General features: G+C 49.6%; 1 protein-coding gene across 1 annotated transcript in view; it reads left to right on the top strand.

The window, feature by feature from the left end:
* The window catches only part of VWF (von Willebrand factor), a 138,439-nt gene that overhangs the window by 58,179 nt on the left and 52,588 nt on the right, over positions 1-27,672 (top strand). The window contains exons 15-21 of the mRNA XM_034645977.1: positions 73-288; positions 4,058-4,298; positions 10,485-10,579; positions 14,119-14,279; positions 21,943-22,046; positions 23,350-23,488; positions 25,940-26,074. Of these exons, the coding sequence (XP_034501868.1) occupies positions 73-288; positions 4,058-4,298; positions 10,485-10,579; positions 14,119-14,279; positions 21,943-22,046; positions 23,350-23,488; positions 25,940-26,074 (1,091 nt within the window). The remainder of the gene's footprint in view (positions 1-72; positions 289-4,057; positions 4,299-10,484; positions 10,580-14,118; positions 14,280-21,942; positions 22,047-23,349; positions 23,489-25,939; positions 26,075-27,672) is intronic.

The following is a 27,672-nucleotide window of genomic DNA, read 5'->3' as shown; positions in this document are numbered from 1 at the left end:
AGGGTAGGGGCGGGGCACCGAGGGTAGGGGCAGCTCCCCCACCGACACCGCGCGCGCTTTCCTCCGCCACAGCCAGGTTTGCAGACGAGGCATGCGCCCTGCTGACGTCCTCCAAGTTCGAGGCCTGCCACCGCGCCGTGGGCCCTCTGCCCTACGTGCAGAACTGCCGCTACGACGTCTGCTCCTGCTCCGACGGCAGAGACTGCCTTTGCAGCGCCGTGGCCAACTACGCCGCAGCCTGTGCCCGGAAAGGCGTGCACATCGGGTGGCGGGAGCCCAGCTTCTGTGGTGGGTGCCCTCCCTGACCGCCAGCCCCCGCACAGCCCAGCCAAGCCCTCCTCGGGTGCCTTGCGCACGGCTCGTGCTTTTCTAAGTACTGTCTCTGAATTACTGCATTCAGAATAGGGCCCAAGCCCATTTGGCAAGCCTGGGTTGGGAGAACTCTTCATTTGCAGCCGCTTTCTCCTTCCATCTCCAGCAAGACACAGTGGTGGGGACTGGCTCTCCCACAGGACCGTGTGATTACTCTGGCCTATTCTAGCAGCGCGAGTTGCATCCCCCTACCTCGAGGTCCCGAACCTTGGAGTCTGTGCCAAGCAGAAATTTCCTGTGGCTGCTGCCACCTAGTGTTTAATACGTGTATGGCCAGATTGAGGAGAGAGTGGGTCCCAGATCCCAGTGGGTCTCTGCACCCCGGAGGGTCTCATGAAGGTAGTGTGTGTATGTCTGGTGGGGCGGGGGGCGGGGTAGGAGAATTCACCTACCAATCCTTCGCTTATAATTCCAGGCAAACCATCAGTGGACTCCTGGCCCAAATCTCAGATAAAGTCGTGTAGAGTTGAATGACATCATTGTCCCCAGCTGACTATGGAGTCTCACTCTGCCCTGTTAGATTTCTGCCGCCAGAGCGGGTATCTGCTCCACATTCGAGTCCCTTGAGTGGCTACATTGCTCTCACTTTGCTCTTGTTGGTGATGCTACTCTGGGAACATGGGCTGGGTGGCCTAGCATGGTCAGGCAATGCCAGTGGTGTAAAGCCTGAACCTGCTTCTATTTTGAGGCATAGGTGAGAACTGCCTCCCTACTAGGTGACCATCACACTGAATAAAAGGATAATTAGATTAAGGCGGGGGCAACCAAGGAAGGCTTTCTGGAGGCAGTGTACTTGAACAGGCTTTAAAAAGGCACCATCTTGCCAGAAAAGAGTTGTTCCACGGTGGGACAGTAGTAGTGATGCGTGGAAATGAAGGGGATATTCTGAAAGAATGAGGTGTCATGAATATTCTGATTTTTAGGGTGAAATAGATGTGCCTGGAGACAAATATGTCCATGGTCTTGGCAGAAGCAGGAAAATAGGAGCTATGAGAAATGGTGAAAGTCCTAATATATCATGTATTCAAAGAGAAGCTTCGGTAGGGGGCTCTAGAAGTGTCTAGAATCTTCTAGAAGCATTGCGGTCTAATGAGCGCCAACTCATGTTTGGAGTCTAAGCAAGGTTGTAAAAAAGAGGAGCAGATGCAGAAGTAAGGACGAAAGGGACCATGTCTATGCAGGCATGCAGTTGTGCCTCCCTGACCCTCTGGGCCCAGGAAGCCACAGAGTCATGGCTGGAGGAGCAGAGTCTGAGGCCTTCCCGGAACCGGCCTGTGACTTCCCTGCTCTGTGGCCTTGAACTCTTCATCTTGCCCTCTGCACCGTAGCTTCCTCATCGGGGTTTGCTGTTTAGAAATTGGGCAAAGTAATGAGGAGTAAATGGCATGCTGTTTGTGAATATAATTTTCTGCCATATTATGGTTTGGTTGTCTACCAACGTTAGAAATTCTGTATTATCAGTGTGCTACAGCATCTGAACGATTTCTTAATTTAGGACATTGTCCCAGATGCTGAGGGTTTACCGACATATTCTGTAATCTCGAAACAGCCACTGTCCTTCACTGCCATTGAGAACAGAACAGAGAGAACAGGCTGAAATTTGGTTAGGGAGGTAGAAAATGTGGGGGTTGGGGGTGTGGGAAGGAGTTTTCTGTCTCTATGGGCTTATGTGGAGGTGAACCAGAGAAAAGGCTGGCCGGATGGCCCCAGAGGCCTGAACCTAGGGAGGATGGGCATTTTCCTCCTGAAAAATGAACAGAGCTCCCTAAACCACTAACTCGATCCTTAAGAAGAGCCCATACCAACTGGGGACACTCAGGGAGTAAGGACTGATCACATAGCTACTTTGTGGAGTGTGAGAAACACACACATTTTTTTTTTCCTTGTAACTTGATGAGAGCATGGGCTCCTTGCAGACAGGGACCAAGTCTTACCATTTCTGCATCCATGAGCCTAGCACAGTGCCTGGTATACAGTGGATACATGATAAACTTCTGTTAAACTGAGGTGTGTACCACTTCTTCTGGGGAAGAAGGCCAAAGGAGAAACTTCATATGGCCCTAAGCCAGCTCTAGAGACAGTCTGTCAGAGAAAACAAGCGCTCAGCTCCAGCTGCTCTTTGATGGGTGAAACGTGACCTTATTACCATAGGTTCGACGGATTGAAAGCGAGCCACATCTTTATGGCCCAACATGCCCCGTCTTAACCCGCTCTGCTGTAAATATTCATCCACTGACCCAGCCTCTCTGCTGGTTCAGGGAAAAATCCATGTCTAACATGGCGACAGAGCCCCCTCCCTTCTCAGCTACTCTCAAACATCGAGCCCTAAGCAGTTGCAGGACGCGGAGGCTGCAGGGGCTCCCTAGATGTTCCACCCCCCCCATGTCCAGGGTTCGTGGCCTGGGCTTCCTTTCGCAGCGTCTGTGACACGTGCTGCCAGTGGGTTCCTCCTGTAGAAATGGACCCTAACAGAGAGGGGAAGGGTTCCAATGGTCTCAGGAAGAAGGTCCTCAGAGTGAGGCTCTCATTTCTTGGACAGCAGCTGGTAAGCAGTGGGAACGGGCATTTTCCCACACTCCCCCAGTAAAGAATTTCATCACTGGGGTGCTCCCGGGAGTACGTGTGTTGGCCAGAACCCAGGAGTGCCAGGTCTTCTTAGGCCTAGGCCTTTCTCTGGAGGCTCTCCCTTCTGGAACCCGCGGAGCCGGGGCTGCGTCTCCCCAGTCGACATAGTGATAAAGTAGCCGTGACCATGTACCACGTGCCGGGCGTGCCTCAGACCTTGTTAGCTCCCTCAGCCTTCACAACAAGCCGGGCGGGTAAGAGTCTCTTCCAGCGAGGAAAGTGCTCAAGGTCACGTAGTAACTAATGGCAGAACTGGGGTTCAGACCCAGGAATTTGGGAGACAGAGCTCATCCGTTTCCCCGCGTTGCCACACTTGGCCCCATGTTCTCTTGGCTCTTGGACGCTGTGCTGTCTGTCTGTGGGAGGCCAGGGAGAGTGAGGGCAGTGGGGAGGCAGGGCGGCCGGCTTGGCTGGGGCACGTTCGAGAGCACTCTGGTCTTTGTGGCTGTCCTCCACAGCACGGCTCCTTAGGGGCAGTTTTCTTTCTAGAACATAATGGTGAAGAGCGTGAGCTTTTGGGTCACAGGGAACTGGGTTCAAATCCTGCCTCCGCTTCTGCCTGGAAGGCATGATCTGGACAAGTCACTCAGCTTACGTTGAGTTTTTTTCTCTGTAGGCAGGGGGCCATGAGATCTAGCTCTGGGAGAGGAGTAAAAGGCATAAGAGCTGTGTGAAGAGCAGGGTATACAGTAGGTGCTAAATTAATTATCATCATCTTGGGAGAAATGCCCTTGCTGCCATTCTCAGTTCTTTTTAATATTCACAGTATCAACATCCCCCTGATTTCTACAGGTCGCAGGCTTCAAGGATTCAGAGACCACTAAGGCGGGAGCCCTCGGGTTCAGCAGAGGGGAAACCATGTGTGTCCATTATTATCACAGACATTTGTGAGCTGAAAATGCAGTTTTGCTCAGAGTGGGAAGGAAGGTGGTGACCATATAGGTATAATAGGGGTCCCAGCTGCAAGGGGTGGCGCCCCAAGTCCCAGAACCTCAGTCCTTGGCATCTGTGTGTTTCCATGCTTCCACTGAGGCCCTCCTCCCCCTCCCGTCTCTCCCAGCGCTGAGCTGCCCGCAGGGCCAGATGTATCTTCAGTGTGGGACCCCCTGCAACATGACCTGCCGCTCCCTTTCTTACCCGGATGAGGACTGCGAAGAGGTCTGCTCGGAAGGCTGCTTCTGCCCGCCAGGGCTGTACCTGGACGAGAGGGGAGAGTGCGTGCCCAAGGCCCAGTGCCCCTGCTACTATGATGGCGAGATCTTTCAGCCCGAAGACATCTTCTCAGACCATCACACCATGTGGTAAGTGCCAGCAGCAGGACTTTGGCCCCTGGGAGTGGCAGAGCTCGGAAGGGAAATGGTCCTCCAGGTCCTTCATTTCATGGATGGGAAACTGAGGCCCAGGAATGGAAGTAACTTGCCCAGAGTCACACAGCAAGTCAGAAGCAAAGCTGGGACTTCACCCAGCTCGAATAACTTCCTTACCTTGCAGGGACCTAGAGCAGACAGCCAGTAGGACTCCTTCGGCTTCATTGTGGCCTCCCATTTGCCTGCACTCAGTCTCAGTTTCCCTTTTCGAGAACAGTAAATGGGAGGGCTCCCTGTCCCCTCCCCTCCAGCCTCCTGGCTGTGTTCTCAGGCAGGGGCCTTTGAGCCGGAGGAACATAGACCGCGGCTGTTTTGCCTCTGGTGCGTTTCATCCCGACCTGCTTCGTGCACTGCCCTGAGAAATAGCTCCCATTGCACGTGCTTCTTGCAGCCCTTTGCCCAGGCCCTCGGTCACGGTCACAGGAGAAATTGGTGACACAGTGTTTGTTGGGCAAACGCTTCCTTGGCACATGCCCTGCCCTGGGTGTTGGCTTAGAGGTGATCCAGAGGTGAACAAGACACTGTGTGGGCCCCAAGGAAGCCGACAGTCTACCAGGGAGACCAATTAAAATGTCCTGATTCTGGAATACTTCAGTCATAAAAGTAGAGAGAATGGTGTGAGGAGCCCTAAGGCATCCATCCCCAGCTTCAGCAATGATCAGCACTTTGCCAATCTTATTTTATGTAGCCCCACCTCCCCTTTTTGGCTGGAATAAAGAAAATCTCAGTTATGACGTCATTTCATCTGAAAACGTTTCAGTCTGTATTTCTCACAGATAAGCACTTAAAAAAAACAAACATAACCGTACTATCATTATTAAGCTAAACATTAGCAATAATTCCTGATGACACCTAATAGTCCATCCATATTGACTTTTCCCTGACTGTGTCAAAATGTCTTTTTACATATAATTGGTGTGTTCAAATCAAAATTCAAACAAGGTCTGGACATTGTGTTTGGTGTGAAGTTTTTCTTCTTCCCTTAGATGAATTTGCAGTCCTTCCCAGTCTCTGTGCCCAAAGCAGGTTGTTTATACTTAGAGTACAACAGTGGCTGTCATTGGACTTGGATTGCAGCACAATGTGTGTTGTGTCTCCCCTCTGGGCTGTGACCTCCCCAAGAGGAGAGACCATATCTTAGGCCCCGATCCCCAGCACCTGACACTCTTCTGGCAGAAAATAGGTACAATTAATGTTTCCTGAGATGAAAGAACTATTATGTTTGGTAGACTAGCCATTTTGTAGACATAAAACATCTCTACTCATTCAGAAAAGGGCAGATTGCTTCCAATTGGAGAAGGCTCAGTGTGGGAGGTAGCTTTGGGTTTGAGGAGGATTCTAGCAGTGGGCGTGGGGTGTGGGGTGAGGGCTTTGGGGTGGACCCATGCCCAGGGCCTAAAACACACAGAAGGTCCTCACCCATCACCAAGGTAAGTCCTCTGTCAGAGTGTGTGTGTTGCATGAGGGAAGGGAATCTTGGAGGGATATTGAGGGTCTTTGAAAGGTAGGGTGAGGACTTGAGCAGTAGGCAGTGAGGACCTCAGAGGTGTTGAACACAGAGCAATAACATCAAAGCATTCTGGAAGCTGTGTGAAGCATGGAGGCAGGGAGATCAGCTGTGGGAAGAAGTTGACACAGTCTGGTCAAAAGGTGCTAAGGTGCTGGGCAAACACCAGTTGTGGAAATGGAGCGAGGGGACAGATGCCAGAGACCCTGGGAAGTAAACAGACTGGGGGCATGTGTGAGGGGATGAGGTTTGCTGAAGATGGCCCCGGGGCTCTGAACTGGAATGCCAAGACGACCAGAAGAGAGGACAAGAAGGGCAAGAGGGCTCCTCCTTGGTAGATGGAAGATGATGCGTTTGGTCTTAGCCCAGATGACTGAGTTACCAAGAGGGTGTGTTAGTGAGTGAATGGAAACAGCCACAGGAATGGTGGGTGTAGGTGGAACTTGAGGCTGGACAAGATTTGTGTGAAGGTAGGGGGCATAGCCATGGGAATAACGAGGCTCATGGAGGGCGTGGGCAGAGGAGCAGAGCTCGAGGGGATGTTCAGAGGGCAAGGGGAGGAGAAAGAGGATCCCATGAGAGAGGTCAAAGGAGAAAGGCCAGCAAAAAGGCATAACTAGGGCACAGACGAATTGTGGAAGTGAAGGGAGCAGGGGAGTGTTAACATCTGTTGCGTTGAGTGTTGGGCCTTAGCCCAGTGGTCGTCTTATTGCAGTAGTCCGGCTGTGATTTTTAGGGTGTTTCTCTCTGGGACCTTAAAACAACGCTGTTAGGAGGCAAACATCACTTTTTTAGTAAGACACTTAGATTATTGCTTTCCCAAATCATCTAGCGAGTGATAGAACCCAGGGACTCTTGATCTCTTCATATTACATGGAGAGTAGGCTGTTGAATTTGGCGATCAGAAAGTCATGGTGGCCCCCATGTTGCCGTAGTGAGGTGAGGAAAGCAGCAGAGGGTAGGAGGCTGGTGTGACTTTGAGGGCAGCAAGTGTCCCTGGTCATTTTACCGTACTGGAGGCTCAGAGAAAGTGGGAGATGAGGTGCAGAGGGCCCTGGGTGAACAGGGCTGGGGGGAATAGCCTTGGCTTCAGGCTCTCTTTGGGATTTGCACATCAGTGACGTCTCCATGATGTGGAAACCTCCTCTTCCCGGTCTCTCCTTTAGGCACCAGGGCTGAAAGCTAGTGGACATCCTGTCTCTCCACTTCATTTAGAAAACTGGATTTCCTGGAAAGTGGGGGCTGCAGAATGAGTCCCATGGGGCTCATGCTGGGGATGCCCACAGCAGGTGGTGGGAAGTGCAGACACCTGGGGCTAGCGAGTGTCTTCAGGCCATTTGGTTGGTTATTGAATAGGCTTCCGGTAGAGTGCTTGCTTCTCTTGCAAGCCAAGGTCTGGGCCAGGAGTTGATTACAAACCTATCTGCAAGGTTTTTCTTTTCTTCTTTCTTTCTTTCTTTCTTTTTTTTTTTTTTAAATTTTATTTTATTATATTATGTTAATCACCATACAGTACATCCCCAGATTCCGATTCTTTCCTTCTTTCTAAAAATAAAAGAAAGCTTTTGGTTTTAAAATTTTATTTATTTATTTATTTGAGAGAGAGAGAGAACACAAGCAGGGGGAGCGGCAGACAGAGAGAGAAGCAGACTCCTCACCAAGCAGGGAGCCCGAGGGAGGGCTCGATCCCAGGACCCTGGGGCCATGACCTGAGCCGAAGGCAGATGCTTAACCAACTGAGCCACCCAAGTGCCCCAGAATTAAGCTTTTGGGTCACGTCTAAATGACAGACAGACTGTGACATTTAGGAGAGAATATCTTTGAATCAGGTGTTCGTTAAAAACCAGAGGGCACAATTTCTGTATGTGCCCAGAGAGGGAAGGGCTGATTGTCTTCCTCATTCAATTAAATTTTGATTGAACAGCAGCCACATTAAAAATGTTCAAAATCATTACAGTCAGAGAAATACAAATTAAAACAATGAGTGATACTCATATCTATTAGAGTGGAAAAATTGGAAATCTGGGTAATGGCAAGTGTTGGCAGGGTTGTGGAATATGGGGCCCCCGATCTGCTACTGGTGGGACATACAATTGTTCAGATAACCCAATATCTTTACAAAACCTCAAGCTGATGATGTCACACCCCTGCTTGGAATTCTTAATAGCTTCCAATCAGGAAGCCTGAGGATAGAGACCAAATCCCTAAGATGACCTCCCAGGCCCCATGCACTTGGACCCCTGACAACCTCTCCCCTCTCCAGGCCCCCAGCTTTCTTTAATCTGGAAGATGTGTTGCTCCCTTCAAGTGCAATCAGTTGCCCCCAGGAGAGCAGTTGGCACAGTGTATGCAAATTAGATATCCACACTTGATATTCCCACAGTTCCGTTCTTGGGCGTATATACTGAAGAAACTCTCACACAGGCTCTTAAGAGCACATGTATGAAGATGTGAATCCTAGCTTTGTTTGCTGTGGCGAGAGCAGGTGGCAATCCATGTCCATCCCTGGGAGGGTACGTACGTAAAATGCAGTGGACGTACACTATAGAGACTCGTGCAGCCTTAGAAGGCATCTGGCAAGTAGGTATGTATCAGCAGGGTTGAATCTCTCTCTCTTTTTTTTTTTTAAGAGAGAGAGAGTGGGGGCGGGGCAGAGGAAGAAGAAGAGAGAGAATCTTAAGCAGTCTCCACGCTTAGTGCAGAGCCCAACATGGGGCTCAATCTCACGACCCTGAAATCATGATCTGAGCCAAAATCCAGAGTCAGACGCTTAACCAATGGAGCCATCCAGGTGCCCTGGCAGGGTTGAATCTTAAACACGTGGTGCTAAGGAAAACAGTCAAACAGCGTGATATATAAGATAATACCACTTATATAAATTAAACCACATGTGTGCAAAATAAACACATATTTTATAAGAATACATTCAGGCAGATATACATGGAACAGAGTAAGATTGTATTAGTTGTCTTTGTCTATTGCTGCATAAAACAATTGACCCCAAAGGTATAATCATACGTTTGGGGTCATACATATAATCATCAGGCTAAAACAATGAACATGTTATAATCTCACCAGTTTCTAAGGGTCAGGACTGCGGGAGCAGCTCGGCTGGGTGGTTGGGCTCGGGTTGGCTCATAAGGCTGGAGTCATCTGCAGCCCTGACTGGCGCCCGAGGGTCCATTCCCAGCTTATTCACACAGCTCTCGGCAGAAGGCTTCAGTTCCTCACCCCGTGGACCTCTCCGCTGGGCGGCTCTTGAATGGTTTCCCCAGAGTGAGTAATCCAAGAGAGAGCACCAAGAAAGAAGCCGCGGTCTTTGATCACCAATCTTAGGCGACATGTAGAGTCTCCCATTGGTCACATGGACCAACCTTGGTGCAACGGAGATGACAGAAGAGTGTGAACACCAGGATACAGGGATCACTGGGGGCCATTCAGGAGACCAGATACCATAACATAGTTGTGCTGTTAGGGGCATTGGGATTGGAGGAGAGGAAGAAAAGAATATGAAAAAATATATTGAATACCTTATGTAAAGCCTTATGCTGGCTGCTGAGGAGATAATGAGCAAGACCAGTCATGTTAACCAAGTAATAACTCCAATGCACGCAATGGCACAAGGGTGAGAGGAAGAGAAGCGTATGGTCTATGAACGCTTGACATGGGCTGGAGGAAGGGGAGGCAGGGGTCCCAGCGCATGGGGCCTGGGAGGCCATCTTAGGGATTTGGTCTCTATCCTCAGGCCCCCTGAGCAGAAGCTATTGAAGGGGTCCGAGCAGGGGTGTGACATAATCAGCTTTAGGTTTTGAGACGATACCCAGGCAGCCAAGAGAAGTGAGTTTTGGAGAGAGGCAAGCGTAGGTGTAGGGATGGCCATCAGGTCGGAGTTCCTGCCTTGTCCAGGTGAGAGGTGGTGGTGGCTCATGGCAGTGGAGACCAAGGAGCGGGTATGAGTGCCAGAGGTATTTTGGAGACGAAGTCCATGGGCTGGGTGATGGCCAGACATAGGGGGTGGGGAAAAGGCGGTGTGAGGGCTGACCCCTAGTTTGCTGGTTTGTGAAGCTGGATGGATGGTATCATACAATGAATCGGGGCTCTGGAGGAGGACTGGCTTTGGTGGGGGCACATACTGGGTTTGAAGTCTTTGAGACACCAAGATGGCTATGGTGTAAGCGCTTGCATATGCGGATCCCGGGTCCGAGGGGGAGATCCCAGCTCTGATGTGAGTGCGCATCTCTGTCATAGAAGCTGAGAGCGGGGTGGACAGCGCAGGGTGAGAAGAGAGAGCTGAGGGTGGAGCCAGCAGGGGGGTGAGCCTGCAGGAGCAACAGGGAAGGTGGGAGTAAACCAGGAGAGAGTTTTTTCTTTTCCTAGAATGGAATAGTCACAGTGATGAATAGTGTTGAAAGGGATCAGGTAAGGAAAGAACAGAAGACATGCCATTAGGTTTCGTAACACGGAGGCCATTGGGAGCCTCGGCAGGCTGTGTTTCCGATGAGTTATGAGACGGCCCAAGTTGGAGGGGACAGAGGGTGAGCGGGAGGCGAGGAACAGGGGCCGGTCAGGGTCTCCGCTCTTGCAAAGCCGGGCTCTGACCTTTCTCTCTGCAGCTACTGTGAGGACGGCTTCATGCACTGTACCACGAGTGGCGCCCCGGGAAGCCTGCTGCCCGACACCATGCTCGGCAGTCCCCGGTCTCACCGCAGTGAGTACTGCCCCTGGAGGGGCTCTCCACCTCCCTGCTGGGCTGCTTGGTCCACGTGCACGTGCATTTGGGCACGTGTCAGGACCGACATAATGTTTGTGTTTGTGTGACTGACTCTCAGGCATTGACATGCCTTTGCATGTGTGTATCCAAATTTTTGAGGCAAGGAGGAATTTCAGGGGGAAAGATTGAGTTATCTGCACGACGGACTCACTGAGACTTCTGTTTCGCCCATGGTGACCTTACCCTAGTGAGCAGCCGTAAGTTGGTCACCTTGATTGTAGCAAAGACCGCCCTCCTTCTTCGGTTTCTTTTTACCCAGGGACATGCTGACAAGGACATCTATCTATCTGTCTATCTATCTAGTCATTTTAATTTATTTTTATCCATCATAAATGCTCCGTTTAATCCCCATCCCCTATCTCCCCCCTGCCCCGACCCACCTCCCCTCTGGTAACCAGCAGTTTATTCTCTATAGTTAAGAGTCTGTTTCTTAGTTTCTATCTCTCTCTCTCTTTTTTCCCTTTGCTACTTTGTTTTGTTTCTTAAATTCCACATATGAATAAAATCATATGGTATTTGTCTTTCTCTGACTGATTTTGCTTAGCGTAATACTCTCTAGCTCCATCCATGTTGTTGCAAATGGCCAGATTTCATTCTTTTCATGACTGAATAGCATTCCTGTGTGTGTGTGTGCGTGTGTGTGTGTGTATCACCTCTTCTTTATCCATTCATCTCTAGGTGGACACGGGCTGTTTCCATAGTGGGGTTACTGTAAATAATGCTACAGTAAATATAGGGGTGCATGTTTCTCTTTGAAGTAATGTTTTTATATTCATTGGGTAAATACCAAGTAGCAGAATTACTGGAATTATTGGTAGTTCTATTTTAAATTTTTTGGAGGAACCTCCATACTGAGTGGTGCACTCCATCCAGAGTGGCTGCCCCAGTTTGCATTCCCACCAACAGTGCACGAAGGTTCATTTGTCTCCACATCCTCACCAACACTTGTTGCTTCTTGTGTTGTTGATTTTAGCCATTCTGACAGGTGTGAGGTGATATCTCATTGTAGTTTTGATCTGCATTTCCCTGATGATGAGTGATTTTGAGCATCTGTTCATGTGTGTGTTGGCCATCTGGATGTCTCCTTTGGAGAAATGTCTGTTCGTGTCTTCTGCCATATTTTAATTGGATTATTTGTGTTTTGGGTTTTGAATTGTATAAGTTCTTTATATATTTTGGATACTAATCCATCAGATATGGCGTTTGCAAATATCTTCTCCCATTCTGTAGGCTGCCTTTTAGTTTTGTCGATTGTTTCCTGTGCTGTAGAGAAGTTTTTATTTTGATGTATTCCCAATAGTTCATTTTAACCTTTGTTTCTCTTGCCTCAGGAGACCTATCTAGAAAAAAGTTGCTACAGCCCATGTTAGAGAGATTACTGCTTGTGCTCTTTTCTAGAATTTTTATGGTTTCAGGGCTCACATTTAGGTCTTTAATGACAAGGACACCTGTTTAGAAAGCTTTTCAGATGGATTTGAAAGCAGGGATTTTGGACCCTTTGTTCTCAGTTTGAGGGTCCTAATAGTTGCTACACTGTTTAAGGACAAGTCACAGAAGGGAGATGGGACTGGCCTGGTACGGGTGGGCCCATATTCACGTTTATGGACCAGGGAGAACTAATTGGCTTCCAGATGGATCCTTGCTTAGAAGGGACTGTCCCAGGAGGGGGAGAGGGATGACTTTAGGCAGATACGTGGGCTATTTTCGACCTCCAGCTTGACCACCTCTCTCTGCCTTTCTCTTCCCTCAAGACTCCATCTCTCCAAGTGCCCCAGGTGTATGCTCTGCATTTGTTCTCCACTTCGCCCTGGGCGAGAAGTCAGGCTACCCCATATGACTGCTCATGGAGCCTTGAGCTGGGGCAAGATCCCAAGCCCGAGGGCGGCTCAGAAGTTGAAATCAGAACTTGCGAGCTTGTGTCTTTCTGTTCAGGCTGCCATAACAAAATACCATAGACTAGGTGGTTTAAGTGTGAAAAATACAGATTTCTGTATTTCTGTATTTGTCCTGTAAATATACACACAATGATGGAGGCTGGAAGTCCAAGCTCAGGGTGCCAGCGAGGTCCAGGTGAGGGTTGCAGACTTCTCGTGTGTCCTCACAGGGCGAGAGGGGCTGGGGAGCTCAGTGGGCTCTCTTCAGGGTATGAATCCCATCCATGAGGGCTCTACCCTCATGGCCCCATCATTTCCCAAAGGGCTCACTTCCTATCACCACTGCCTTTGGCATCAACATGTGAATTTTGGGGGGCACAGAAATTGTATCCACAGCAGATCTGAAGGTCACTAAGTCCTTCTGTCCCTCTCTCCAGTGCTTGTTTGCATCCCTACCCGCTTAGCTGTTTTCTAGCCTATAGTTCCTGGAAAGTGCTGTCTTTTTTGCAGTCAGAAAGCTCCTAAAATTTTGTGTGATTTGGAAGGTCCACTTAGTCTTTCAGAGTTTCAGTTTCCTAACAAATTTTCTGTACAAAAGTAAAGCTGAAACTTGTCCACAGGAGATAGTAAGTGCTGTATCTAGTAAGATGTAAATGCCCTGAAGTGCATCAGGGTTTTTGAAAGGAATGTGCTGTATCAATCCTCCTGTCATCATTTATTCAATCAGCCATTGATACCCACCCGCTGTCAGGAGATAGGACACATCCATGTACAAAGGAGACAAGACCCCTGCTTTCGGTGTGCCTGGGTGGCTCACTCGGTGAAGCATCTCGGGTCATGATCTCCAAGTGCTGGGATCCAGCAGATGTCCCCTTGCTGAGCGGGGAGCCTGCTTCCCCTTCTGCCTGCCACTCCCCCTGCTTGTGCTACCTCTCTCTAAGGTCTTAAAAAAACCCTCTGCTTTCATGGAACATATATTCTGGTATTCTAGTGGGGGGGGGTGGGCAATCAACAAATAAGTAAACTAGATAGTATATCCAAGGGTGGCATTAGAGGTGATTGGATGGAGGGTGACAAAGCAGGGAGGGCAGGGAGGAGTGTGGAGGGACAGGGTGTAGCAGATTTAAATAGGACGACTGGGCTGGCCAGTGTCTGGGCAGAAGATGACATGGAAGCAAAGCCCCCTTAAAGGTTTTGTGGCTAAATTGTGACCATTTTATGAACGGTCCGGTTGGGGCCCACAAAGGTTCCTTTTTAGCACCCAGACGCAGGTCCTTTAAAGCCTAGGCCTGGACCACAGTGCATCCTGATTTAATGCAACCTGCTGCGGTAGGTTCTAGGGGAATGAGGAGTGGGGCGACATGGGGATGCGGACGGCAGGAGAGATGCCTTCGATGTAGGCAAAGATCAGGGGCTCAGATGAGTAGATGAGGCCACCATCCGGTCTCACTGGGGGAGCCTGGCTCAGGGTGAGGCCCACAGGGGCACCTGATCCCGGGGAGTGGGCGGCTGGGTCTCTGGAAGGCTGCACTGGAGCAGGGGGGGCCAAGGGCAGGGTGGAAGGGAGATGCATTGACTTCCTTACTTTCTTCTACCTCCAAGGCAAAAGGAGCCTGTCCTGCCGGCCCCCCATGGTCAAGTTGGTGTGCCCCGCTGATAACCCGAGGGCTGAAGGGCTCGAGTGTGCCAAAACCTGCCAGAACTACGACCTGCAGTGCATGAGCACGGGCTGTGTCTCCGGTTGCCTCTGCCCCCCGGGCATGGTAAGCCACCAGAGCCACAGAGGGTGGGCAGCCTTGCCTTTGCCAGAAGGCTAAGCATGGGCCAGGGGGCTCTGGAGCAGAGAGAGGAAGAAACAGGAGCTAAGCCAGAACAGGGGCGGAGGTGGTATTGGGGACAGGGGTGGGGATAGTCTTCTGTGGCTGACTCAGCCACCAAAGCCGGGAAGGCAGATGGTGGGGAAGTGTCTGGAGTCCATCCTGATGAGATCGGACAAAAACACAGGAACTTCGTGCACAGAGGTGCCACAGGAAGCAAAACGAGTATTTCCAGAAAATACTTACACGTGAAAACAGGCATTTCCCCTGGAATTTTCCCGAGGGCTGCTGCATTCCTCCTATAAAGAGGAGAGGGCACACGTATATTTGCATATTATTTGAATATACGCATAGAACTTTCTATTGCAAGAGAAGATGTTGATGTGGCTGCCACTTCACCAGCAAGGACCAGCCCCACTCCCTTCCCCTCATTGGGCCTGGTTTTCCTCATCTGTGAAGTGAGTCACAAGGTCTTGGCCAGCTCTTAACAGACACACAGCCTGTGGCCAGCAGTTCCCAGGATGCCTTGCATTGTCCAAGGCATGCTGTTTTGCCACCACCTGGTTCTAGATGGCTGCTGGCGGCAGGGGTCTGAGCGTGCCCAGGCTCCTTACCTCCCTCCCAAGTCTACTTGTGGGCCGGTTTTGTACACATGTATTACGGTCACCTCCCTACCTGCGGTGAAAGTTACCCACCGTCAACTCTGGTCCAGAAGCAGTTGTCCAGTAGCCTAAAGCTTTGTCTCAGTGTCTGTACCATTCCCCTCACTTCACCTCATCGTGAAGGCATTTTATCATCTCACATCATCAGCAGAAGGAGAAGGGTGAGTGGGTACAGTAAGCTGCTTAGAGAGACCACATTCATATCACTTTTCTTACAGTATAGTGCTATGATTGTTTTATTTTTAGTTATTGCTGTTAGTCTCTTACTGTGCCTGATTTATAAATTAAACTTTATCATAGGTATGTGTGTATAGGGAAAAGCAGTATATACGGGACTCGGTCCTATCTGCGATTTTAAGCACCTCCTGGGGGTGTTGGAATGTATCCCTGTGGATAAGAGGGGGGATGACTGCATACACAGGTTATTCTTGTCTCCCTGAAGGATGTAACTTCTGGGTTTTTCTCTTTCAAAAGCATCACGTCTTCTTGCTTTCCCTGACTCCGATTCCCCTATACCCAAAGTGAGCAGCATGGGGCTGGGGCAGGTGCTGTAGAGACCAAAATGGGAGAGGGCAGGATGGCTGTCATATGACTGTACAGGGCGTCAGCGATGCCCAGGTCTTGGCTTGAGGGGCAGGGTCCTGGGCCGTGGGAGCTGCCAGTATCCTGTGGAGGGAACTGGGACCCATCACCAGAGGCCCTCAGGTGGGCTGCGTGTTGGGGTGTGCACAGGGCCCGTGATTTATCTCCTTTCCCTCCAGCCCTCCTCCAAGACAGAGAGACTAGCTGTTCACTCTCCCTGGGGTGCTCCCCTCTGCCTTAGCCTCTGATGATTCTGAACTATCTTTTCTAGTGGGGGAGCTAGAGATTGGCCTGGGAGCACCCCTGACCTGGAAGGTCTTGTTCGGTGCCTTCGCAGGAGGGGGCTGTTCCAGGAGGCTAAATGAGGGGCCTCAGAGCTGGATAAGGGCAAGAAATAGAACGGGGGAGAGGAAGCTTCTGCATTGCTCTTTACGAAGAGCCCCTGAGGGCCTCTTACTTGACTGTCCCTTCACTGTACCTGGAGAAGAAATTCTCCAGACATCAGGGAAGCCTTTGGCAAGAAAAGGGGCATCACTCAGGGGATTATGTCAGCATCAGACACTCTTTTAAATAAACTTTTTTTTTCAATGAAGCAAACAGAACAGATCATCTTAGATAATAACCACAATAGTTGCATCATGGTCCCAAATCCCCAGTGGAGAGCGAGACCTCACACGTAGGATGTGGGCACACTGTCAGGAGTTCCCTGGCATTCCCGAAGCATCTGGCGCACACTCTGACAGTCTTTAGGTATCTGTCATACAATGAGGTGACTCTAACCTCAGCCGCAGGGGATTCTAAGCTCAAAAGCTCGGAGTGTAAGAGATTGGGTTATTTGCACAACTGCTTCATTAGGATGCTGACGGAGGTGCAAATCGTTGAGGCCAGATTCTGCAGAGCAGAACAGTCTGTGATTTATGAGGTGCGCAGTGTGCTGGCTGCTACACCGGACACGTGTTCCTGGCCGCAATGCAAAGACAAAGGAGCTGTTTGGGCCCGTGTGACGGTGTAGACATACTACCCAGGGGGGTTTCTCTGTGCGGCCTTTTCCCCTGGGGGAGATGTGAGGATGTGGCATGGGACCGAGGGTTTTGGGAAGAGGTTGGGGATACTGTAGTCTGTGGACCTGAGAGGGGGCCAGTGGGGGTGGGGGTGGGGAAGGAGCTCTTTGCTGGGGGCCAGATCTAGGAGAGCAGAAAGAGCACCGGAGGAAGAACAGGGCAGAGGGCCGAGCTCTCTGTTCAGGCTTCACTAGCCCTTGGGTGAGGGTTCATTCTCTCTCTGAGCCTCAGTTGCCTTATCTGTGACATGGGCACATAATTCCTGTTCTGTCTTCATCATGCATTGGCTGTGGGCCCGAAGGGATTGTATGTGCAAGTGCTTACAGAATCATAGGGATAGCTTTAATTCTTTTTTTTTTTTTTTAAGATTTTAATTATTTGACAGAGACACAGCAAGAGAGGGAACACAAGCAGGGGGAGTGAGAGAGGGAGAAGCAGGCTCCCCACTGAGCAGGGAGCCTGATGTGGGGATCGATCCCAGGACCCTGGGATCATGACCTGAGCCGAAGGCAGATGCTTAGCAACTGAGCCACCCAGGTGCCCCTTAATTCCTTTTGTAAATAACCGAGGCTCAGTCTCAGAGGCTCTGCTGACCTCCTCCTCCTGTCCACAGGAGAGATCCGTGAAGGGCCTGTTTCCTTAAATTTTCAATCTGTCGTGGACCAAAGTTTTGTAAATACAGTAGAAGTGAATGATCAGAAAAAAGAAACAAAAAGCAAGGACATACAAACTATGACCCCCCCCCATTTTTATTAGATTCAACAGATGTGATGTACTACTCAGGTCAATTGTCATATGATTTTCCCAGCACCTTCCATTTGCATACTTACATCACCACAGACCGGCACTGGCCAGGGGACCATGCTTTGAGCAGCGCTGCTCTCGGTGGAAGACTGCCTCTCCCCTACAAGACATCGCTCGGTGTCCACTGTGAGGCCAGCAGCAACTGTCTGAAAATGTTGGGAACACATTAGGGGTCTCTCCTCTTTGCAGTTTGTGCCAGGTTTGGAACCTGCTTAAAGTTGGGGTTTTCTGGCCACTTCATCTGCTCCTGCCACTGGTGCAAAGGTCTCCTTGCATGGAAAAAAGTCCGGGGAATGCTTTCAATATGTGGCCAGGGCCCTCCCAGGTAAATGGTTGGTGGAGAAGCTGCGTGGAAACGGCACTGAATTGGAGTCCCGTCCTTCCAGGTGTAATCCTGGCTCCTGACATTTACTTAATGGGCTGGCAAGTCACTGAAAATCTCTGAGTCTTGTTTTTCTCATCTGTAAAACTGGGTTAGAAGGATGGTTGGGAGAACTGACAGTGACAGTGGTGGGGTCATAGAAGTCGCTTAGTAAGTGGTATTTTTATGACTGCTGTTAGAAGCTTGTGGAGGAAAGCCATGAATCATATTATGAACGGAGAGATACTGTAGGATGTTAGACACTGGGAGAAATTTTAATACCCCAGTGTCCACATTCGGACGCACATGAGATCAATAAAATAAAAGGGTTGCTTTAGAAAAATTTCCGTCTTTTCCTTTAGTTGAGCGGTTTTGCCTTTGTTAGAATATTACCCACTTTCACCACGAGGTGGCAGCAAAGCACAACCCACTGCGCAGCTCGCTCGTTCAGGCCACCCAGTTAATTCTCTTGAGGAGCAGCGTCCAGGGTGAAGCGAGAAGGAACCCTTAGGACTCGCGATTTCTGCCCCTTCTATCACACGGGAGTCTGAGGAAAGATAGGGACCAGAACCACTCAAGGCTACATAGTTCTATAGTGGAAATCCTGGTTTCCTGGGTCCCAGACTGGGCTCCTTCAGCCCTGTTTGCTTCCCTCCGTTCCGTGAGGTGTGGCACCCCTGTCGGGGGGACCCTCACTTACCCTCTGAAATCTAGTAGTGACACTTCTCTAGCTGGTACCTAGTTCAGCTGCTACGAGAAGCCCTTGGCAGCTGGGAAACATGTTCATTTCTTTGATCCTTCGATGCCTGGTTTTCTCACTGGCCCAATAAAAAGCCTAAAAAGACTTTGGCATCGCTTTTTTGAAATGTAGAGTTTGGGGCTCCGGGGCCCATCCGGGGTGGGCATCACATGTGGGCACTGTAAATCCTATGAGATATACTTTTAAAAGGTCCCGAAAGCCATTCTGTCTCAAAAATATCTCCTATTCCTTATATGATTGGTCACCTAATCAGGCTTACTGACATATAATGAGCCTGAATTCATTTTGGTTAACAAGAGTTTTAGAAAAGCTTACAGCCTTATAAATCCTCACAAGAAGTCATTCACACCTTAGTATGAATTATTTAATCAGATTCTTTCCTCCTTAGCAATAATCTAGTTGAAATCAGCTGCGTTGAGCTGGAAGTATTGATGGGGTAGGGAGAATGGCAAAGGATAGTCGGAAGGCAAAAAAGATTTTGGAGAATGGTTCAATATGGTGTTCATGCATGGGGTTGGGCGGGGGGCGGGGGCGAGGTGGGGCTTTTTCAGAGAGGAGAAACAAAACCAATTCTCTTCTACTTCATAATTTTTCGTGGAGCTGCCCAGGACCTAGTACCATGTTCTTGGCATGAACCATTCTTACTCAAGATGCCCTAAGTTGATGACTAGTGACAACGATTTCTGCCTGTTTCCTTCTGAAGTCTTGGAAGGGCATTTGTTAACTTTTTCTGGTTATCCTTTCGGTGTCCCAAAGGGACAAACACTAGGCAGAGATGGTTCTCTTCATTTTAAACACGATGTTCAAGTGACTTTTCCCAGCGGGGGCTGCTCTCCTGGCTTACCCTATGTGTCTGCCCTGTCCTCTTCTAGATCCTGTTTGTGCCCTGTGCTGTGCCTTTCTCGTTCTATACCCAGGGATTGGTTTTGTTTTGTTTTGTTTTGTTTTAATGCTTTAGGATTGGATGTTTCTCTGGGTGTTTTGGCTGGGCTGATGTTATTTGATCTTCTCTCCCAAGTCAGAGCGGTACTGAGGTGAGGCCTGGAAACCCTCTTCTTTCCTTTTAAGGTTATGCTTTGTCCCCTGTCTAGCCCTCACTTATGGATCTAATGCCACACCCCTATCGTCTATAGCGGTCTTCCTCCAGGACCGAGGTCCTATCTGAATATTGTGATCCTCAGTGAGTCAGCGCAGTGGAGCCCTGTGGTTTGTCAGTGAGAAGGCAGAAGGAGGAAACGGGAGCTGCAGCAGGGGTGATATTACCTCATGGCCAAGCTGGGATTTAAGTTTATGTCTGTTGGAGGGGGGCTGGGACTCACCCCCTGGCCAGGGGAGGGGCTACCTGAGCCTTGGGAGTGCAGGACTTTTTGCCAATGGGCTGAATATCCTGGAGAGGGATGAAGACAGCCCGCATGCACACCAGGAGGTGTGGGAGCCTTCACCCTGCTCGAAGGTGAAGGGGTAGCACATGTTCTGTGAGGGGAGGGGAGGGGAAGGGAAGGGAGGGAAAGGGAGGTGAGCAGGGCTCTGTTTCCTGCCATCCCTCCCTGTGCATCACATTTGTCTCCCATGAGGTTTCCAATAAGGAGACTGGCTGTCTGGTCTCCATCAGCGGTAGGTGTGGGTGTTGGAGAGCTCTTTGCACTTCCCCCGGTCCTTCTTAGAGTAGCCACTAGGTGGCAGGCTTCAGATTTAAGTCGGAGCTGGTGAAGCTTGGGGGTGGGGGGTGGATATGTGGGAATGAACCCTAACTGTGACCGCTTCTGAAGGCTGTGGTAGAGAGACATTTGTTGCCCCCTCCCTGTGCCTCCCAAGCTGCCATCTTCCCTACTGGGCGCCGAAGCTCATTGTCTTCCAAGAACCGGACATAGCCGACCTGCTGCTTCCTCATTCTCTGTGCTCCCACCCTCCCCCTTCACTTAGGTGTTGAGGACTTAGGGTTGGTGAAGGTGGTGGTGAAATAGTGGAGGTTATTCTTTCCATCCCTTCGTGACGCAGGCGCGCGCGCACACATCTACACGCACTGCTTTAGCCTACGGTCCCTGACACGAAAGCCCTCCGTTCAGGCCAAGACGGCCCTGACCCCAGGGCTTTGCTCCATCCCAGGACCTGGGAACTCAGGCTTGTTTGGGAAGTGACTGGAGCACACGGGTCCTGACATACAGACCAGGAACTTCTCACCCCTTAGGTAGCTCTGGCACCAAAGTGCCATGGTCCCTTCACCTGATGGTGACCCAGGGCTCTTTTAGGTCACCCGCGATTAGACCACACCAGAGCGGAAGGCCAGGGCTGCCTCCTGGGGTTGCGACAGAAGCATGTCTACACACTGGGGTCAGAGTGGGTTTGGATGGCTCTTCCGGAGCCCACTGGGGCCAGTGGGTCTTAGTTCTTCTCCCACCCGGCCTCCTACAGTCCTGAGGAGTATAACATGCTCACTGAGTGCTTTCTTCGTGGGCACAGGGCAGGGAAGCAGAGCACACCCCCGTGGAGGGTGTCAGCATCTCGGGGGGCTGGGTGAGGAGCGGGCTTGCGGGGCTGGAACAGGCCCCCAGACTCTGGCTTTGGTCCACCCCTGCCTCACGGCCAGTATGCAGCCTTCACCTCCAGCATATTAAATGCACTTAAATTTTATTAAATATAGCATCTGTCTTTTCTACTGTAAACATAATACATGCTCACTGATGAACATTTGGAAAAAAATTTTAAAAACCAAAGAAGAAAATAAAATTCCCCTATTCCTCTATCTCAGCCTTCCATTGGGATGGAATTCTGTATTTCCTTCTACTCTTTTTTTTTGACATACATATATATGTGTGTGTGTGTATAGTTTTGAGATATATATATAGCTTTATAATTGAGACCATATGCATGTACAGTTTTTCCTGTTTCAAAAATGAACAGCGTCAGTATCTCTCACAGTGTTCAAAAGTCTTCCACACGCCCTTCCAGTAGCTCCAGAGCTCCCCTTACCGGGAGATTCCTTAATGCAGTTCATCGTTTTCCTATTGTTGAACACTTGGTTTGTTGTTTCCATTTTTTTGCAATGGTTAATGATTCTATGTTAACTTTTGCCCATAAGTCTATTTCCTTTGGAGAAATCCTCTGTGTGGAATTACTGGGTCTAAGATATGCACATTCCAGGGGCTTCGGCCACAGGTAACCAGAGAGTCTTCACCACGGTCCCAGCAGGGTATGAGGGCAGAGGGCAGAGGGTGTCTCCCGCTGAGCGACGGGGGTCAGTGTGGACGGGTACGCGTGTTTGCCGAGCCCCCGCCTGGGTGTGAGTTCCCTGGCCTGGCCTGTGTTTGAGGCTGTCTTCCCATCAGGGCTTTAGATCACTCACTATGGCCCCCAAGACGTTCAGACTTCTTTCCCTTAGGTCCGGCATGAGAACAGGTGTGTGGCACTGGAAAGGTGTCCCTGCTTCCACCAAGGCAGAGAGTACGCCCCAGGAGAAACCGTGACAATTGACTGCAACACTTGGTGAGCCCCTGGGAGAGGCTTTCCTGGGGACCAAGCCGTTGAGGTGGGGTGAGCGGGAGTGAGGATGCGGGGACCCACACGGCCACGGGACCTCTGACTCTTGCCTCCAGCACCCTGTGGGAACACGGTTATTCTTTTCCTTTTCTCTATGCCTCAGTTTCTCTATCTGTAAAGTGGGGGAGAATCTTTGTCTTCACCTGTGCTCACCCTGCATAGACACTCTCCTGGAGAGTAGTGTTTCCAAGAAAGGCCTTGGCCCATATCGGTCACTGCATGTGTGGCCAAGCTGCTGAAAGGCATGGGCTTTGGCGGGTCCCTCTCTGGATTTATACTGTCCCCTAAGCATACTGCAAGTTTCCTTGTAATGGCACGGTTCGAAAAGGACCTTCTGAGGGTGGCTGGTTTTCTTTTTCTCTGTGGCCACCCTTCACTGGCCCTTTGCTCCACTCCCTCACTATGCTGTGACTTCTGGGCTGTGCATAGCTTCAGGGGAAGGTCCATGTGGACAGAGGCAGGAAGGGCTGAGACCTGGAAGGGGCTTAGCTGTCTCTCAGGCCTGAGGTCTGAGCTTACCACCTCTGACGNGCTGTGCATAGCTTCAGGGGAAGGTCCATGTGGACAGAGGCAGGAAGGGCTGAGACCTGGAAGGGGCTTAGCATGTCTCAGGCCTGAGGTCTGAGCTTACCACCTCTGACGCACAGAGTGGGCTTCCTGATGTCAGCTCTGGTTACAGGGTGGTTGTGGGGGGATGGGGTGTTGTGGTAGTGGGCAAATCACTGTAGATTTAAACATAGCTATGTACACACAAAACCTCTCCTGGCAGAAGCTGATGGTCGATTACTGTTTTCCCAACTCAGAACTTTCCTGCTGTTGTGTCTTGTTCTCCCCGTTCACCTCACTGGCTCTGTTCTGTAGAGACCCCATGGCCACTCTCAGGCAAGTTCCAGGGAGGCTGAACTTCAGCAAATCCATGGCAGGTGGTCCTCAGAGCATCTGGGCTTCTTCCCCTGGGTGCACGATCACCCTGGGTGACCTGTTTGCTTCTTTGCCTCGCTTTCCCCCTTGTAACAGGAGAGCAGCAAGGCTTCCCTCTCACCTCCTTGGCCCTGTGCTCTAAAAACGTGACTGTTTATGACTGTGAACTGCCTTCTGGCATCCACACCCCACAGGCAGCAGGTCCTTTACTTCTAGAGGCTTCCTGGCGGGTTGGGTGGCACCCCACAGTGATCTGCGTTCTTTCATTGTCTCTCGCTCCCCAATGCCCATGGACCACGCTCGTCATCCTGGCCATTACTGTTTCTAGTGTCTGTCGGGACCGGAAGTGGAACTGCACGGACCACGTGTGTGACGCCACGTGCTCTGCCATCGGCGTGGCGCACTACCTCACCTTCGACGGCCTCAAATACCTGTTTCCTGGGGAGTGCCAGTACGTTCTGGTGCAGGTGAGAGCGAGGGAGGGCAGGGGNAATACCTGTTTCCTGGGGAGTGCCAGTACGTTCTGGTGCAGGTGAGAGCGAGGGAGGGCAGGGGTGCTGTTTGTCTCTTGGAGGGGCCAGGAGGTGCTGACTGCCCTTTGGGGGTTTCTGGGTCAGATTCTGCTGCTCCGTCTGTAGAAACAGCTCTGGGGCTGATTTCTACTGGAACAATTTTCCACTCCCTAAAAGAGGACCCTGAAACTCAGAGCAATGGTCCATTTTCCTTCAGCTGACCTGGAGACTTACAAGAACAGGGTGAAACTCCTTTGTTGATTGGGATGGGTGTGGGGGCAATGTTGCCACCAGCCGAAGTTAGCACCCACATGGAGTTGGAAAAACACATCGGTTCCTTTTGCAGATGTAGTCTCAGTCAGGATGCACTGTGGGAAGGGAGCCCAGGCTAGACTGAGCCCCCTCACCTTCCCTGCTAGTGCCCTGGTGAGTGGCCCCGGACAGGGGACTGTCGGAATAATCCCTGGAATTGGCTTCCCGCTGTACGATCCTATTGTCCACCATTTCCATCTCTAACCTAGTGCAGTTCAGAAAAGTCATACTGCCCAGGAAATCCACGCTGGTGAGTGAGGGCGCTGGCTTCTCTGCTTCCCTCTCCCCACCGTGTGGATTCCTGTAAACTTCTCTTGCTGGTTGACACCAAAGTGAGTAAGCAAGGAGGTATCAGTGCTTTTCTCATGAGGGATGAGACAACTTGACTCTGTGAAGCTTTAAACAAATGTGGTCTCTCTGTCTCCATTCTCGAGAGGAGGGGTAGTAGCTTGGCGTGCTCTGAAGGGAGGACCACAAACCCGTAGCAGCCTCAGCCCCAGAGGCAGAGCTGTGAGGCCCCATGAGTCAGGGAGTGAGGGTGCCTGGGCATGCACGTCTGCAGAGCATGCTGAGAGTGGGGCAGAACTGGCAGCAGCACAGAGCATGCTGGGAGTGGGACGGAACCGGGAGCAGCACTGAGCGGCTGTGCACAGAGCATGCTGGGAGTGAGCAGTGGCACCAACTAACCAAGCCTCCATCTCCCTTGTCCCAGTGTGGCCCCAGAGATGCATGCAGGGCGTTGGGGACACAGACAGGGCATGAGCATTATGACATGGTTTTACTGACACTTATGAACCTGGGTGTATCCCCCTCTAGAGCTTTGCTACAGATTATATATGGCAGCCTGTCTTTTGATGATCTGCCTCCCAACCTTAGTATCAAAAGATGAGGTGACACCAGCCCTAGGGCTCAACCGCCTAGCCAATTTCAAATGTGAGCTCCCAGAAAACATGACTAGACTAATTCAGTGCCCTGAGAAGCCTCTGGTCAGATCCACTGCTCCCCAGCTTTTCCCCTGCCCAGCTAAAGCTTTCCCAAGTGGGCCAGCGTCAGAGTCCCTTTCAAATTGTACTTCTTTGTGGGTTGGTTGTTTTCCTTCATAGCCAGTCCTCTTGTCCCCTTCTGATACTTTGTCCTGGATCCTCCCCTTTCTCCCTTCTTCCTTTGGGGCGTATTATCAAGACTTGACTCTTTTTTAGCCAAATCTCAGCTGATGACAAGAACCATGTATAAAGCAACTGTACCTTTGATCCCTCATTTACCCTTCACAATCCCATTAACTCAACACAGACCCATTTAACTTAATCCCACTGTTAGCTGATTCCGTCTTTTAGAGGGCAGATTGTATTTGTGTATGTGTCCGTGTCTGTGTGTGTGGGGGTGTCAGAGAGGTAAGTGACTTGCTGGATATATCCAATAAGTGGCAGAACAAAGGCTTACAACTTTTTCCGAGTGTCTTTTTTTTCCTCCTATCATACCACAGCAATAGTCATCATGGGGAGGTATTTGCTAGAAACATGTCCCCCTTTCCTTAATTTGCTATGCAAATGACCAGAAAGGACCAGCTCTCCCACACCCTCTATTCCCAACCAGAGGTGGCAGCTCAGCACCACGGAGCTTGTCAAATGACCTTTGGTTACATTTCTGGGCCAGCGGTCCAGAGGGATTCAACCAGAAGTGAGAGCCACGAAGTGCCATGTGGTCAAACTGTCCTAGTTAGCTGGATAAGATGAAGCACTAACAGGTTCTGGGTAGGGGCCTTCAGGCTCATGTGCTCAGCAAAGCATACCACAGGCCATTCCCCCCTCCCCCAACCTTCTCTCTCTTGTGCTCGCTGACTCTGGTTCATATGTAATGACTGAAGATGACACACGTGTCCTTTCTCCCCCCACCCCCATCTCGTTCTCTTTCCCTCTCTCTCAATTTCATTCTCTCAGTCTCACACATGCACGCACAAGCACACACACGTGCATGGACATGGTAATATCCTTTAACACGTATCCTTCAATGGTCTGAGATGACGAGATGCCCGTCTTCTGATCTGGGGAGAGGTAGCAGAGATAATATTTCTCTCCTGGCACCCTCTTTCCCCAGGATTACTGTGACAGTAACTCTGGGACCTTCCGGATCCTGGTGGGGAACGAGGGGTGCAGCTACCCTTCAGTGAAATGCAAGAAGCGGGTCACCATCCTGGTGGAAGGAGGAGAGATTGAACTGTTTGATGGGGAGGTGAGTGCCAGCCTTATCCCCTCTGCTGTCATACCCTCTTTGTTCTTCTGTCAGCTGATTAAGAGCAGGCATCAAGCATTGTTTAGAACTTGGGTGATGGAGTTTTGTACAGCCATTAAGGAGCAGGCGGTAGAGCTGTATCATCTGACCTTAACATGTTCTATGAGAAGAACAGGTTGCAGATGACTATGGATAATGCAATCCCATCTTAATAAAATAAAGGGCAGAAATGTGTGTGGAGAAGAATGTGTAACTTTATCTGCCAAAGCATAGTGCTTACCTCTGGAGGGGGAAGTGGGAATTGGAGGGCAGGAGACCTTTCCCTTTCATATATGTATCTCTGTATATGAAATATATAGATCTAAATGTACACACTATCATATACACACATATCAATACACACATACACGTGATGCACACATATGATATCCATATATCACATACACGTTAGCACATATACATATATGTGTGTATCATGCATGTAATACACATATCATATCTCTATATGCACACACATATAAAATACATACACATTTATAAACGCATGTGTACATATAACATGTACATGTAACATACAGATATATCACATATGCATATATATGCATACACACATACACACGTGCAGATATGCAATATATGTGTGCATGTGTATACATATGTACACATAATATATATAAATAGCACATATACGTATATCATATACCATATACACACACATATATATACATAATATAAACACATATATATGATATGTATATTATGTATATACATATACACACATATCGATCATATCTACATATCTATATATATCTACATATGTATCATATATATCATATATACATATACATGCACACATATATGCATGTAATATATACATATATAATATGTATACACATTTACATATCCATCATCTGNATACGTATATCATATACCATATACACACACATATATATACATAATATAAACACATATATATGATATGTATATCATGTATTTACATATACACATACATATCGATCATATCTACATATCTATATATATCTACATATGTATCATATATATATCATATATACATATACATACACACATATATGCATGTAATATATACATATATAATATGTATACGCATTTACATATCCATCATCTATACCCACATATGTAATATATACACAAATATATACATATACATTATATGTAACACACATAAACATTTATTTTGGGAAGTAATGGTGTTTTGGGGTCTTTTACTTTGTGTTTTTCAGTTCTTTTCAGATAAAATCTTTTAAAAAGCTCAAAAGAGAAGTGAACAGATTCAGTCCTTGTTTACTAAGAGTTTATGAAGTGGTTCTCAGAAGGGTACAGAAGAACCACCTAGCATCTTGTTTAAGATACTGACCCTGGAGTCCACCCTGAGATTCTGACTCGTAGGTCTGGGTGGGACCCCGGAATCTGCATCCGGAGTGCCGGTGGGTCCGGACACCACACTTCCACTTCTGCTGGTCTGAGCATCTTGCACTAGGGGGAGCAGGCTCTGGGCTCAGACCAGTCCTGGTGTCTTCATTTTGTTCCATGGTCTCAGCCCGCATCCCTGCCTTCTT

The sequence above is a fragment of the Ailuropoda melanoleuca genome, chromosome 16, assembly GCF_002007445.2.
Source record: "Ailuropoda melanoleuca isolate Jingjing chromosome 16, ASM200744v2, whole genome shotgun sequence".
Taxonomy (NCBI): Eukaryota; Metazoa; Chordata; class Mammalia; order Carnivora; family Ursidae; genus Ailuropoda; species Ailuropoda melanoleuca.
Note: the sequence above shows the minus strand (reverse complement) of the source record. Positions and strands in the feature narration are given on the sequence as shown.